The 16,050-nt window shown below is 34.9% G+C and overlaps 1 protein-coding gene across 3 annotated transcripts in view; it reads left to right on the top strand.

Moving 5' to 3' along the window:
- Ppp4r3b (protein phosphatase 4 regulatory subunit 3B) overlaps positions 1-16,050 on the top strand; it is a 50,851-nt gene that overhangs the window by 2,287 nt on the left and 32,514 nt on the right. For all 3 annotated transcript variants that reach the window (XM_074049748.1, XM_020163549.2, XM_020163548.2), the window contains exons 3-4: positions 9,159-9,257; positions 12,753-13,376. In XM_074049748.1, the coding sequence (XP_073905849.1) occupies positions 9,159-9,257; positions 12,753-13,376 (723 nt within the window). The remainder of the gene's footprint in view (positions 1-9,158; positions 9,258-12,752; positions 13,377-16,050) is intronic.

Here is a 16,050-nt window from a genome sequence, read left to right as displayed (position 1 = left end):
ACCTATATGCACATGTATGTATCCATAAAGTGTAGTTTTTTGTGTGTTTTTAAAACTTTACACAGTTGATTATCGTACTCTTACCTGTATTCTGAAACTTGCATTTTTCACTACTTTATTTGAAGATTCATTGATGTCAACAATGTAGATCTAGTTTGTTTTGTTTTTTTTTTTAACACTATGTTGTATTCTGATATATACATCTATTAGACATTTGGGTTATTTCTGTTTTGTGTGTGTGTGTTTGTGTGTGTGTGTCTTATGTAAAGTCAATATAATATGGCAGAGTTTTTGAAGGAAAAGAAAAATCATTTTGGGATGATATTTGCAGTATCAAGCCTACTTTCTTCAAGGGCTATGAAAATTTGAATGCCCGGAAACAAATACTTCACAGTCGAAGGAATAAAATTAATGTTCACAGTCTGTTAATAGTAAAAGCTTCCCTGTTAAATAACTATTTTATGCATGCAATGTAGTCTTAAACAGCTCTTCCAAATGTTTTTAAAATTTTGATATTCAATTATTTTTCCTCTGTTTAGAAAATGTTTGTATCTTTTCTGATGAAGTTGCAGATTAAACATTTGTCTTGAATTGAATACCTGAAGATGTTTCCCCTACCTTTAACGTTTTAGGGAGGACATTTAAGACAATTTAAGTCATCCAGACAAATGGTTACTTTCTTTGCACTGAACTTTATTAGCTAGCCATTTTTGATTTTTTCTTTGTGGAAAAATAGTAATATCTTGTCATCATTTTTTTCTTATATCTGCACAAGTGTAAAATTATCAGGAAATTTGTTCTTAAATGTTACTTAAGTCATAGGCAGTTCTATACAAATTTAGTTATAATATGGATTTTTCTCAGGTTGTATATATGATCTCTTAGCTGTTACTATTGAAAAGACCACATTATTGCAAAGGTTTATTTAGAAAACAGTTTCCCAACATAAGTTAAAGATATACAAAGGTTCTCTGAACACTAATGTTACTCTCTTAGGAAAGCAGAGATAAATTTCATTTTTATATACATTAAATATCCATAAAACACTAGAGAAAACTATACTGTATTTTTTTAATTTATGCTATTTGGAGATGTTTTCTCTAAATTGTCATGTTTAAATAATATTAGGCTTTTTTTTTTTTTTACAGTTTTTAAAATTGAGATACTAAACATTGAAGTGTTTTGGGGAGAGTTGAACTTAAGGCTTCATGCTTGCTAAATAGGCACTCTACCACTTGAACTACACTGGAGCCCTTTTCTGTTGGTTATTCTTGAGATGGTGTCTTGCTTTTATGCCTGGGCTGGACTGCTCTCCTATTTATGCTTCCACCTTAGTTAGTGACAGGGGCTCAACAGTAGGCCCAGCCATTGGTTGAGATTGAGTTTCACATACATTTTGCCCAATCTGGGCTCATGCTGGCCTCAAGTCTTCATCCTCCCAATCTCCACCTTCCAAGTAGCTAGGAATACAGACTTGATCCACCACACCCAGTCTCACTAAACATTAAGTTTCTTAAGAAAATTCACTGGTAATGAGAAAAGTATAGAAAGCTTTAGATACAGGAATGAAAAATTTGTGTGGAGTCACCTATTTTATTTCCTTTAATTTCACTTAAAATGAATGCAGTTTTCTTAACAGAAATTAGAGAACCAGTTAGGTGTTAAGTTTAGTGTCTTTGTAATATACAGGTGCAATTTTTATATTTTCACCAAAATCTTACTCAGTTTGCACTTTTTACCATGTTACACAGTTTCTGAATATTATTTTTTATGTTTATCAGAATTATTTTTTAATGTCAACATTTGAGGGTTTTAATAAATTAGTCTAGAAAATTTCTCCAAAATTTACATGAAGTATTTTGTTCATTAATGGGTTTTTAATTAAAAACTTGATGAATGAGTGAATGAGATATATGTAGGATATTTTGTTGTATTAAAATACATTGAATAAACTTGAAGAAAAATTTCATATTCTTGATATTACAATACTAAAATAAGCCAATTACTAAATTGTATGCTTTGAATACATCTTTTTTTTCCCAGCAAAGTACTGAATTGTGGACTTAAATTAGATAGAGTCGAGTTGAATGTAAAATGACTAAATATCAGGAGGTTGTCTTGATTCAGTGTTTTCTTCCCTACTGTGCATAGTACTGAAGACATTAATGGGAAGGGTATGTACTTTCCCAGTAAACTTTTTTTTTTTAGTGGTACCTGAGGTTTGAAGTCAGTGCCTTGGACTTGTTAGGCAAGTGCTCTACCACTTAAGCCAGACCTCTAGCCCTATCCCAGTAAACTTGTTAGATATTTAAGCAAACACATTGGAAAGAGGAAAGAATGATTATAATACAGTATAAAATAAAGTGCCTGATGATGTGTGTCAAGTTTTTTAAGTTATTTACAGTCAATTCCAAGGATCTTGACTAAATCAAAAAGAGTCATAGGGGTGTATACTTATTATATTTAGCACTTTTGTATGTTAACTGAGTTAAGAGAGAAGTCCCTCACCTCAGTTTTATTAGGAGACAAGATACAACATGTGAAACAATTACAGAATGATAATAAAATAGCTAATAAAATTTTTTAACCCATGAAAACATTTCACAGAGATGCAATTAAGGTATGGAAAGGTTAAATTCTTGACTGGGATTGTATAGCAGATATATGCCAACACAGAATAAATGGTAAACTTGCATTCCACAGCCGTGGGCAGTAGAAAATTAGAGATGGGAGAGGTTGCTATGAATTATAACTATTAAGAAAAACTTCAGTCTTGGCAATGATGGTTGCTGAAGGAACTGTGCTAGGGAAGAAAATAGTACACCTGCTACAAAACATATTAAATGTATTTGTAATAGAAGTTTCTTATTTGAGAGCTTAATTTGCTAAACAAAATGGCAAATTTTGTTCTTCTAGGGACCTAAAATGATACTGATACTGTGTTCAGGAAACCAGTATGACATTGTTATGAATGATAAATGAGGGGGGCAGGGCAGAATAGAAGAGCTTTGGCTAGCAAGACCTTTTATAATAATTGAGATATAAGAAATAAAAGGTAGTAGCTTGACTAGAAAAGAAGGAATAGAGCTCCAGTGTATTTTCAAGAAAGTGCTGGAAGATTGGCTGAATGAATAAATATAAAAGAGAAGGAATCAAAAGTCACTGGTAGTGTTTTTCAGTCTTTGGATCCAGGAAAAGTTCCCACTTCAAGTTGGAAGTTGAGCAGATTTAGGTTAATCTTTTGGATTGAGGCTTTTGTATTAAACTACTTTTGAATATGTAATACGTTAGCATGGTTAAAAAATCAAAAAGTATTGTCTGTTTCCCACCCCAACTATCCATTGTTTCCCTTGTCACCCTCAATACCAGTTTCTTACATATCTTCCTAGAGGTATGCGTATGTAAACAAATGCACAGGATCATATATATATTCTTCCTTTTATTGGCGTAATGGTAGCATACTATTTACTGTTCCGTGCTCCTTTTTTTCTTTTCCCATTTAGGCCTTGAAGTGGTAATAAATGGAAAAATCTTACAGTGAACACCTGAGAGTACAGGGAATTATCAAAAGAACTTTTAGCTTCAAGAGGGGACCACCTATGAAGTAGATATAAATTAAGAAAAGAACAGAGCTTAAGACATTCCTTTGGAACTGTCTACATTTATTCATTCATCTCAGTAACACCTGATTGAGTGTTGCTTATGGGCTGTTACCTATCTCCAGTTTGGATTTTTGAAGAGTTTTTAGCAGAGGAATGACATGATAATACCAGTCTAAGGAATTGGAGAGAAGCGGTAAGTGGGAGACTAGTTAAGAGATTGCTGCATAGTCCAGTCAAAAGATTGGATTAGGAGGATGGAGATGTTGAAAGAGGTAGATGGATTTGAGGTGAATTTTGAGGGTATAAACTGACAGAGTGCTAATAGGTTAGGCCTTGGTAATCAGGAAGAAGAAAGATCCAAGAAAGTGGAAGGATAAAGGCTAGACCCTGATGGCTCACGTCTATAATCTTAACTACTTTGGAGGCTGGGATCAGGAGGATCATGATTCAAGGCCAGCATTGGGCAAATGGTTTGTGAGATCCCATCTATAAAATAACCAGAGCAAAATTGACTGGAATTGTGGCTCAATTGGAATTGTGGTTCAAGCAGTAGAGTGCCTGCTTTGCAAGCACAAAACCCTTAGTTCAAACCCCAGCCTCACCAAAACACATTTTTAAATAAAAATATAGTGGAAGGTTAAGCAATTGGAAGGACTAGTCAATCATGAAAACATGTCTTTAAAGTAACAGAGAACAGAGTTTCATTAAGTGAGGCCTAGACAGTAAATGGCTCTTTTACATCTTGCAAGATTAAGATTGCAAATATTCTGGATTATAAGAACGTAGTTGGGATAAAAATAATATCTTATTGTATCTATTTTGCTTTTCGTTTTTGCAGTGCTGGGGATCAGCCTGGGGCCTCACAAATGCTAGGCATGTGCTCTACCACTGAGCTACACATTGAGACCTGTATCTCTCTCTTAATTGTCATAATAGTCCAATAAAATTTAGGATGTTGGCTGTTCAACCTGAGCATTGTGAGGAATACTCTAGTGAGTATATACAAGAGAAAGAGGTTTCTACAATTTTTGAGTGCTGTATTTAAATGACATCATAAGTTTGCAACATTCCTTCTGTCCTTAAAAGGAGCTACAGCTCAGGTGCAAGAATAGAGAGTGAATGAGTTAAATTTCGCAGAGTGATAGGAGCAGGAAACCATACCAAAGAAGAATCTTTGGAAATCACATAGGAATGGGCTTATAATAGATATAATGCTGTAGGAAAGAATGTCAGCAAACATGGAAGTTTAAACTTGGACAGTTTTAAGTTTTTGCATTCAATTTCTAGCTACATGATTTTGAGCATTTTCTCTGAGCCTTATCTTTTGTTTTGTTTTTTGAGTTGAGGGTCTTGCCATTTAGCTCAGACTGGCCTTGAACTTGCAATCCTCCCACCCACAGCCTGAGCTGTGGTGTGCCATCATGTTTGCTTAAATCTCATCTTTTAAATGAGTATACTACCTCATATAATAGTTGTGAGTTAACATATGCCTCTTGGCACACATAACTTCAGTAAGAGAATTATATTCATAATAATCTTATAATCCTGATGTAGATAGCATTTTCCCCTTTTCCAGTGAAGAAAAAAGATCAGGGAGGTTACTTTATTTGATGAAGGTCACAGAAATAGTAAACAGTGAAGCCATGAGTAATGCTCAGATCCTAATTGTAATCTATACTACCGTGGTATCAAAACACACCACAGACTTTGGGAATATAAAGTATTATTACTGTGTGTAAGCAATGCCGTCATGACTGTCTTGAACTATACGTGGTACTATACTGTGTTTTTAAAATCTGTCTCCAAAAAAGTTTGTCAAGAAAGTAACTATTAGAGGGATAGATGCATTTTCATTTTCAGACTTACGAATTGATTTTAAACCTACAAGTGGATTATATAAATATATGTGTGTCCACACCCCCCCCCCAATTTTTGGAAAATTATGTCTCTGTCTATTGAGTTTTGTTAGTGGCAAAGCCACGGACAAAAATAGGGTCAGTCTGGCAAGTAGTTAGAATCTCAAATATGTCATGACTAAAGTTTATTCATATTAAATGATATGGATCGGTACCGTGGGGGAAAACTGAAAGGTAATCCATTGACTTACCAGGTCTTTGTAAATGGATCACAGATGCTTATGAATTGGAGACCTTTTTCTCTAAAAAAGTATTACACACCAAATTATAAATACAATTTTATGGTACCATTTGTACCCTGGATTAAGAACGCAATATTCATTTCCGGGATATGTTTTTGATATATGACTGAAAACAGTCATTTCTTATAATAAAACTGTATTGTGACCATGTAATTCAGTAAAGGCTAAATTGTCAAGCTTCTTTAGCCCACCTCCTACTCCTATCCTGGGCTTGGACATAATCACCTTTTTCCATTGTTTTAAAGGACTCTTATCAAACATAACTGACTTTTTTCTGTTTTTTTTTTTTTTTTGAGACAGTCTTCTCGCCTTAAGCACTAACACTCTGCTTCCTTCTCTGAGTGCTGGGATTATAGCACTTAGAAACATGGGCTTTTGTACCCAGCTGTGTGTTGGTTTTCATAACTGACTTTTTCTTTTATCCCTCCAAGCTCATTTAGAATCTGATTTCCATAGGGATGCAGTAAGGATTAAATGTTTTAAGTTAGTAGAGGAAAACTCTAAGCTTTTGATTTGAATAGAGGCAGTAATGTCTCAAAGAAATGAAACTTAATTTGCCATGCACTAATGACCAGATAATATAGCACAAAGCACAATAGTTGAAAACAGACTTTGCTGTGAAAAACTGAGCTTGGTTGTATCTAGCCCTTTTGGTTTGCAAGGGACCCTGCCATTTGGTACTTTTCATTATTTTAAATATTCTTATGCCATTTCTATGCTCTCTGCCCTTGTAACTTTTACTCTGAGCCTTACAGTAAACAGTTCTAAGCAGTGCTTCTTTGTATTTTATTGCTGGGAGGTGAACATGGGAACAATAGGAAGAGATCTGTCACCCATTTAGAATAAATGCATAGAGCTGGAAGGTCTCTGTTCCAATGACACTTCCCTACCCTTTTTTTTTTTTTTTAAACTAACTAGAGATACAGTTAGGTCATTTCTCATTTCTCATGTTGACTTACCAAAAGAATTATCTGAGATCCTAGGATTGTTAGCTGGGCATAGTGGTACACGCCTTTAATTCTGGAGTTTGAGGCAGACTGATCTCAAGTTCCAGGCCAGCTTGGGCTACACAGCAAAACTGTCTCAAAACAAAAATAAGTAAGAATTCTTGAACCTCACTCTAGACCTGTCCCAGGGCCAGGTTTGGGAATCTGTTTTTTAACTTTCCCAAGAAACTCTTTGCGGTTTAACTGGACATGCTCTTAGAAAGTAAACTAGAGCCAAAATGGAAAGGCCTCAGATGCCTGCATGAAGAGTTTCATACACATTCTCTAATAATAATGATCTCCAAAAAGGAAACACAGTATCACACATTAGGATTTGAGAAGAAACCTGATAATTTTATCAAAAGAAGATGCTTTTTGTTCAGTCACAAATTAACATTTGTTAATGTTCAATCACAGTGTCAGATGGTCAAATCAAAAATACACATGGCATTCTGAGTGAAAAGTAACATTTCTATAAGAAAGTTTTGCATCTATTATGAATTATTGTTCTAAACCTTGTAATGGACAAGTAACCTTAAAAAGGTTAAAAGCAAAAATATAAGTGCACATGAAGATAGTGATCAAACTGATGTTTACACTCCTAGAGTTAGCTGTCTGTCAGCCATGTGAGTAAATGGAAAGGATGTAATAGCTCTGACAAGAGTTACCATTTGCTAAAACTTCAGTTTTAAATTATTTAACTTTAAATAAGTTATTTAACATATTTAACTTTAAACATGGATTTGTGGCCACTGTCATTTATGGTTATAATATACTGTAAGTATATATATATATTGAGTTAAAAAGTTAACTAATAATGTGGAGCATTTAACAGAAGAAAATATTTAAAAATTTATTTAAAGCCCCAGTACCATCAAAACAAAAAAATTGCTTATTTCATTGTTACCATTTTATTTCTATTTTGATGTGTTTTACAAAATTATTTTACTAGCATTATATTCTTTTGTATGATGTGCAAGTAAATTGAGTTGTATAAGGTTTTGGAGACCACTGTGCATGAAGCTGTTTTGAGAAGGTACTAAGAAGATGACTCAGACTGAGTGGAGTACAGGAGGCCTAGTGGTTTCCTAGTGCTTTTACTCTTTCTAAAGAGCCTCTTTTTAAACCATAGAAATTCTTAGTAATTTTGTTTGTAAAAACAGTTCTGCTGGTTTTTAAAAGGTTTTCAGACCACTTCTATAGATGATGGTAGCAACTGAAGAACCTGATAAAATTTTAGAATGGTAACTTTAGTGGCAAATTTCCCTTTCAAGAAACATAGCCAGGAAGAAAGGTAGAACACAGATTTCCAACTATTCTTACCTGATTACACAGCAAATAAGTATTAATTAATCTGATACCCAGATTAACTAGAAAGTATTTATCATTTATTGATTAGAGCCATTTTTCATTTTCCAAGATTTTGTTTTTATTAATCTGGGGCTTATTTTTAGTTTTAGATCTTGATATTAGATCATAACATCTGTACGTACTTGTCAGATGAATAATTATTAAATATAAAGTATTGTAGATTATATTTTTGATAGAGTTTAAACACAATTCATGTGGGTTTTAAAAAAAAAAGTTTTAGCCATGCTAAATTTTACTGTGTCCTAAAGCATTGTTCATTTCATTTCAGTGAGTTTGGTGTATAAATGTGGTGTTTTTATTTAAATCTAATACAGAGTTGGCAAACTTTCTAAAAGTGTCACCTTTTGCTAGGGGTATAATTGAGGAAAAGTAAGCCTTGGGTTAATTTTTCTGCAGCCTAGTTGCCAATAGAATGAGTAGCTTTATTTCACCATTAGAATACGTTTGTTTTTTTTGTCGTGCTGGGGATCGAACCCAGGGTCTTGTGCATGCTAGGCAAACACTTAAACCACTGAGCTACATCCCCAAGCCTATAGTGCATTTCTAAAGATCCAAAGTTAAACTTTATTATATTTTCAAGTATTAGGTAGCATACTTGTGACTAGTAGACAGCTAAAAGGAAAGGATAAGCACGTAGGTCATTAGTTAATGTTACAGCTAGCTGACTTTCTGGAAACAACAGAAAATTGGTGTTTGTAATGTGTACATGGCAATTTTGAACAGGAATGGCTAGCCCTTCCCTTAGGTATTATCTTGGTAACACCAGCCAGGACCTCCTAACCTGTTCTAATTTGTTTTGTTTTGTTTGAAAAATTGCTGAATGTCACTTTTAGTACCAAAACTACTACTTAGTTGGCAATACATTACTAAAATTTTAAAGGGTAACAAAATACTATTTAGTATGTCAATTGAGGGTATTTTAACTGTTCTTGTGACAGGGCATTTGTCATTGCTATTTTGTTTCTAGTTCTCTTGATACTTATTTATCTTTGTAGATTTTTTTTGCTAGTGTGATAATGTAGAAATCTTTATCTTTAACAGGATACATTAATTGTTTGGTCAGAAGCTGAGAACTATGATCTGGCTCTAAGTTTTCAGGAAAAAGCTGGCTGTGATGAGATCTGGGAAAAAATTTGTCAGGTAAGGTTCTATTCATATTGTACTTATACATTCTTAAATATTTCATTCTACTTGAAAGATGTGTATTAGAATGTAGAAAAGTATCTTAGTGCGAGGTTTTGATAACCTAGCCTGGATTTTTTTTTTTTAAACCTTCTGCTGCTAGAGATTATAACCAAGGCCTCCTATATACTGGGTTCAGGCAATTTGCTACTGAACTACATCCTCAACCCTGGAGAATTTTTATACTTTGCGACAAATTCTTTCACTTAAAACTTTAAAAAAAGTTTGCTTGTTTGGTTTTTTTTTTTTTGGTAGTACTGGGGTTTGAACTCAAGGCCTCACATTTGTGAGACAGGTGCTCTACCACTTGAGCCATTCCACCAGCAAAAAAAAAAAAAAACATAATTAATATTCTGTAGACTAGCAAGATGTTTAAATAAGCCAAAAGAAGATTAACTGATGCATGTTTTAGATTTCTTACTCTCACCCCACCCCAGTATTTGGCTGTGTTTGACTACTATGTGCCAGACATTAATGATCAAAAGCACTTGTGACTTCAGCTCACATGGTGTTTATAAATTATAACTCTCAAGGTACTAATTTTTCTTAATAAATTTTTTATCTTAAAGAATTTTTAGATTTACAAAAGATGTGAACAAATAATAATAGTTACTATATACCCACCTCCTTAAACCTCCTCCTTCAATTCACATAGTATGCTAAGATTTAGCATTTTGTATTAGTATGAAACATATTGCACTTATTAACTAAAGTCCATGCATTATCAAGATATTCCTTGCTTTCCCTTCATGTCCTTTTTCTGTTCCATGACTCCACATTTCATTACTAGTCACGTCATTTATATTCTAAAAATGAGGTAACTGTGTTTCAGTGATTGCCTGGTACCTTTATTAAAGTGAGTTGATTTATTGTTGTTTGGCTATTATCATTTTCACTTATATGACCTTTTCCCTTTAGTGATTTCTTAACACTAAAGTTTTTTAAATTGATTTTAAGGATCTGACCACAGTTGTGTCATTTCCCCTGCCCCCTTTGGTCCTGCCTTGATCTGCTACAGTGTGTAGTATAAAGTAAATTGGTACAGAACTGTTTAGCATAGAAATGAGCTAATGATTAACAAAAATCCAGCTCTTCCTCAGGCCAGTCATTTTCTGTCAGCTTTACATCATCAGGACACTTTAACACAATTTCTCAGTGCATTTTATCATCATCAGTATTACAAGATTTATGTACAAAATAGTTAAATCAATAATACCAGTGGTGTAATATGGTAGTAGATTTAACCTGAAAATAGTCAATAGATACTAACATATTACTACACTCCTACTAATCAATCATTATTAATGGTCCAGTTCATCATCACATTGTATGACAAAATATGTCCCAGAGCTATGTCAAGCCATGTCACTCATAAGTTTACAAGCTCCCTTTGCCCTTGTCTAGTTCTGAGAGCAAGGGTGATTCGCCTTTCTAGGTCTCCTGTATAATTGAGCTAAGAGACAGTATCATCTCATGCTCTGAGCATTTCTTGAGGCATAAATGCCAGCATTGGATTTCTCTTGTATTATCCATATATCCACTCTTGACCTTTTGTTACTGTTTCTTCTCTCCATTTTTCATTTTTATTTTTATGCAAACTTTTCCACTTTTGGAAAAGACATCAGGTTTGGCCACTCTGCTTAACCCAGCAGGGTTACCTGAGTATTTACTGCACAATTTAGTGATCTACTTGTAAGAGCTGTGTATGTTGCTATATATGCATTGAGTTTATTGTTTCTAACTACTGAAAGGTATTCCAGAGAATTGTAAATTATGTTTCACTTTTCAGTTCTGGCTTGAGTTGGTTATGGGGCAGTGGCTTTGCTCCTGTGAGCCACTCAAGGAGCAGGCAGATAAAAGTTCATTTTAATACTTCTAAGATCATTGCAAGTAGGAAGGGGGCATATCCGAGCACTGGCTTTTAAAAGTTCTACCGAGAACTTATATGAGACTCTTTGCTTTCATTTCATTGGCCAATGCAAGTTACATGGCTATAAGAAATTACACTGAGGCAAAGAACTCACATCTTAAAAGGGAGAGAATCAGAAATACTTGGTGTACAACAGTGAAGTCCTCTATATAGATACTTGAGATTATGCAGGATTGGCAGATTAAATCAATGAAAGTTAAGATTAGGAAAGAATCCAGGAAGCTGTTGAGGATTGATTCTAGCCAACTAAATGCTTCTGGGACTGTGCTTTTGTTCTTTAACACATGCAGGCTGTACACATTTGAAGTGTAAGTTCATTCATCTGATTTCCACTTGTCTTTTTGTCTTGGTACTATGATATAGATCTTCTGGCCTTAACTGTTGCCCTCATACCAAATCTCCTATCTTCTGCTCTGGTGTTTTTTGTTGTTGTTTTTTTTTTTTTCCCTTAGAACACCCATAGATCTGGACATCATAATAGTTCCCTATTCATTATGTTGTCATTTTTATGTAGATATTAGAACTTGGAAGCTTTATCACAGATGTTAAATTAATGTCATTTTTTTAAACAGACTTTTTTTTAGAGCAGTTTCAGGTTTTCAGCAAAAGCAAATATATTTTCAGATGTTAATTTCAAAAGTACTTTGAGTAAATCATATTTTCTCACACAAAGGGATAGGATTTTAGTTTGGTTTGAACTTAGTAATGTGCTTGTTAAGTTAACATGATGGGATGTTCAGATTGCTTTAAAAGTCATACTCGAGGGCTAAAGATGTACCTCTGTGGTAAAAGTGCTTGCCTGGCTTGTTTGTGGCTCTGTGTTCAAGCCCCAGCACCAGAAAGCAGAGAAGAAAACAGCAACAAAAAAAAAAACAGATGAACTATACTTAGTAATTTGGGGGTGCAAACAGAAGAGTAACCTTCTGCACAGTTCAAAATTATTATTAGATATAGTGAAATTATTAAACACCTGCATGTTTTTCTTACATAATTTACATGAGTAACCCTATAAATCTATACTGTATCACCTGAAGCATTCATGGTATCAAGGATCAGAGTTAATTCGAAGTTATAGGTTGGGAAATTTGTAGGTGAATTATCTGTAAACAGTTACTTAACACTCAAATAACTGACACTAAATTTGGTATATCCCACCTCCACCAACTTTTTGGGTTTATTTGTTTTTTGTGGTACTGGGCTTTGAACTCAGAGCCCCACGCTTGCTAGACGGGCGCTCAAACTTGAACCACTCTACCAATCTTTTTTTGTGTTGTTTGGTGTTTTCAAGATAGGTTCTCCAGAACTGTTTGCCCTGGCTGGCTTCAAACCTCAATCCTCCTGATCTCTGCCTCCCAGAGATCACAGGTGTCAGCCACCAACACCCAGCTCTAACTTCACTTTTGATTAACAGTGACTGTGTTACCAGTATTAATTGTGTACAAGTTCATTGTCAGTGATTCCCTTTCCAAAATGTTGAATTCTTTTATATTTTGAGATAACCAGCTGTAATTGGGTGTTTTTAGGTCCAAGGTAAGGATCCATCAGTAGAAGTCACACAGGACCTCATTGATGAATCAGAAGAAGAACGATTTGAAGAAATGCCTGAAACCAGTCATTTGATTGACCTGCCCACGTGTGAACTCAATAAACTTGAAGAGATTGCTGACTTGGTTACCTCAGTTCTCTCCTCACCTATCCGTAGGGAAAAGCTGGCACTGGCCTTGGAAAATGAAGGCTATATTAAAAAACTACTGCAGCTGTTCCAGGCTTGTGAAAACCTAGAAAACACTGAAGGTTTACACCATCTGTATGAAATTATTAGAGGAATCTTATTCCTAAATAAGGCCACTCTTTTTGAGGTAATGTTTTCTGATGAGTGTATCATGGATGTTGTTGGATGCCTTGAATATGACCCTGCTTTGGCTCAGCCAAAAAGACACAGAGAATTCTTGACCAAAACTGCAAAGTTTAAGGAAGTTATACCAATAACAGACTCTGAATTGAGGCAAAAAATACATCAGACTTACAGGGTACAATACATTCAGGACATCATTTTGCCTACACCATCGGTTTTTGAAGAGAATTTTCTTTCTACTCTTACATCTTTTATTTTCTTCAACAAAGTTGAGATAGTCAGCATGTTGCAGGTAAGTAAAAGTATTCACAATTCTGTTTTCAGATACTTAATTCCATAATAATTTGACCTCATGTTCAAAAAGATTTGTCTACTTTATATCAAGCATAGAAGACATGACTTTATCATGGCTTTATGGACAATAATATTTTTTCCTTTTTTGGCAATACTAGCATTTGAACTCGGGCTTTCTTTTTACTGCTTTGTACTTTACTGCTTGAGCTCCACTTCTAGCCCTTTTTGCTTTGGTTATTGTAGCGATAGGGTCTCACTTTTTGCCCAACTTGTAGAATAATTTTTTAACACAACCGCTTGTATTTTTAAGTGTTCTATGATGCAGCTTTTATTTTAATTTGTATTTATTAGTGGGTCAGTACTGGTGTTTGAACTCAGGGTCTCGTGATTGCTACAGATGTGCTCTGTCACTTAAGCCATGCCTTCAGTCCTGTTTTGCTTTACTTGTTTTTCAGATAGAGACTCACATTTTTGCCTGGGGCCAGCTTTAGACCATGATCTTTTTTGACAGTACTGGAGTTTGAACTCAGGACTTTCAGCATGTTAGGAAGGTGCTCTACCTCATCTACTCCTCTAGCCCTTTCTGCTTTGGTTATTTTGGAAATAGGGTCTCACTTTTTACCTAGGTGGACCTGGACCACCATCCTCCATCACTGGGATGACAGGTGCATGGCTCCATGCCCAGCTTTTTTCCGTCAAGATGGGGTCTTGCAAACTTTTTTGCCCAGGCTGGCCTGGAACCACAGTCCTCCAGATCTCAGCCTCCCATGTACGTAGGATTATAGGCGTAAGCAAACGATGCATGGGTTGAACTAAATTTTTAAATTGGGTTAGATTAAATACAAAACAAAGTTTGCCTCTTTAACTACTTTTAAGTGTGCAGTTCAGTGGCATGAAGTACAAGTATCTTTGATTCCATTTTGAGAGACAGTTGTTACTGGAGTTTTAGTATGTATGCTCAAATCTTCGCAAATAATTCACATGTGCAAAAGAATTGAGAAGCACTCAATAATTGTCAAGAAATGATAATTAGTGAGGGTGTTAGCTATGTGGAGTTGATTTTATTCCATCTCCTTGAGTTGTAATATAAGAGCTGGTTTTTATTGTTTGGCAGTAATAGGATTTGAACTAGGACTTTGCACTTACTAGGCAGCCAGGCACTCTCCCACCGAGCCATGCCCCCAGCCCTCTTTGCTTTATTTATTTTTCAGATAGAGTCTCACCATTTTTATGCAGGGGCCAGCCTGGACCAAGATCCTTCCTTGTACATTTCCTGAGTAGCTAAGATGACAGGTGCACACCACCACACTCAGCTTTTTACTGTTGGAGATGAGGTCACACTGACTTTTTGCTATAACTGGCCTTGTTACTTATTTATACCCAACAGCATAGTAATCATACTTTTAAAGTTTTTTTTTTTCAGTACTGGGATTTGAACTTGGGGCCTGCAACTTGAGGCACTCCACCAGCCCCTTTTTTTGACAGGTCTCATGAACTATTTGCCCAGACTGGCTTTGAACTGCAAATCCTCCTGATCTCTGCCTCTGAGTAGCTAGGATTATAGCTATTAGCCCAGTGCCCAGCTAAAAATTTTACATTAGTTGTGAGGTTAGACACTATACTCAGTTATACTCAGTTTCCCATATGGTTGCCTTATCAGTTACTAAGTTTATTGTGCGGCTACTGTATACGTAATGCAGTACTTCTCAAAGTGTGATCTGTACTCCTGGGGGACTCCTAGGAGTCCCTGAAACCTTTTCAAAGAAGTTTGTGAGGTTTTCCCTTTTCCATCTTCATGTCAATATGAGGATATATTTTTGTTTAGATACACTTCAGCCAAAACAACATGAAGTCAAAGAAGATCTAGTTATTTTATTTGTTCAGCCAGACATAAAAGAAATTTGAAAAATCTGAAAGAGGGCCCTTTCTTTCTAAATTTTTAAAATTTTGAATCTGTAGTTTGCTTCTCAAAAATATTTACATAAACATGCTTGCTTTTTAGAATGAATTTATAAATATTTCCAAATACTTCAGTTGTAATTTTATCTTTTTTTTTTTTTGGTCTGTACTAGGAGCCTAAAACAAGGTAGGCAGTGCTGTACCACTTTAGCCACTCCACCAGCAGTTGTACTTTTAAATATGACAAATGTCTGTAAACATAATCCATGTAATAAAAGTTTTGGGGGGCCCTCCACAATTTTGAGAGTTTAAAGAGATCTTGAGACCAAATACTTGAGAGTCTCTGATTTAGCTCTTGCCTGTTATTATATTTTAATGCACTACCAAATACTCATCTTTTTAATATTTTCTTTATTGTTCATAGAGGACATACTTCTCCAGATGATTCTTTTACCTTTTACCTATTCGTTCTTCTATATTTCTCAATGATAGATGTATGCATTAGACCTGATTTGTTTGTTTGTTTTCTGAGACAAGGCCTTGATACATAACCAAACTAGCTTTGAAATCACACTTATTCACTTAATGAATTTTAATGTACTGTTGCATAGCCAAATGAGGTAAGTGCAATTGTACCCATTTTATCTAACTCTGGACCAAAATGAAATGGACAAAGTACATATTAAGCAATAGCCTGAATCAGATTAATTAACTGGTAAATTAATATGAAAGTACTTAGTATAATTAATTATTGGCTCCTGGTATGTACTCGA

This window comes from Castor canadensis, chromosome 12 (assembly GCF_047511655.1).
Source record: "Castor canadensis chromosome 12, mCasCan1.hap1v2, whole genome shotgun sequence".
NCBI classification, from domain to species: Eukaryota; Metazoa; Chordata; class Mammalia; order Rodentia; family Castoridae; genus Castor; species Castor canadensis.
The sequence above is the reverse complement of the archived record's forward strand: the minus strand, read 5'-3'. Positions and strand labels throughout refer to the sequence as shown.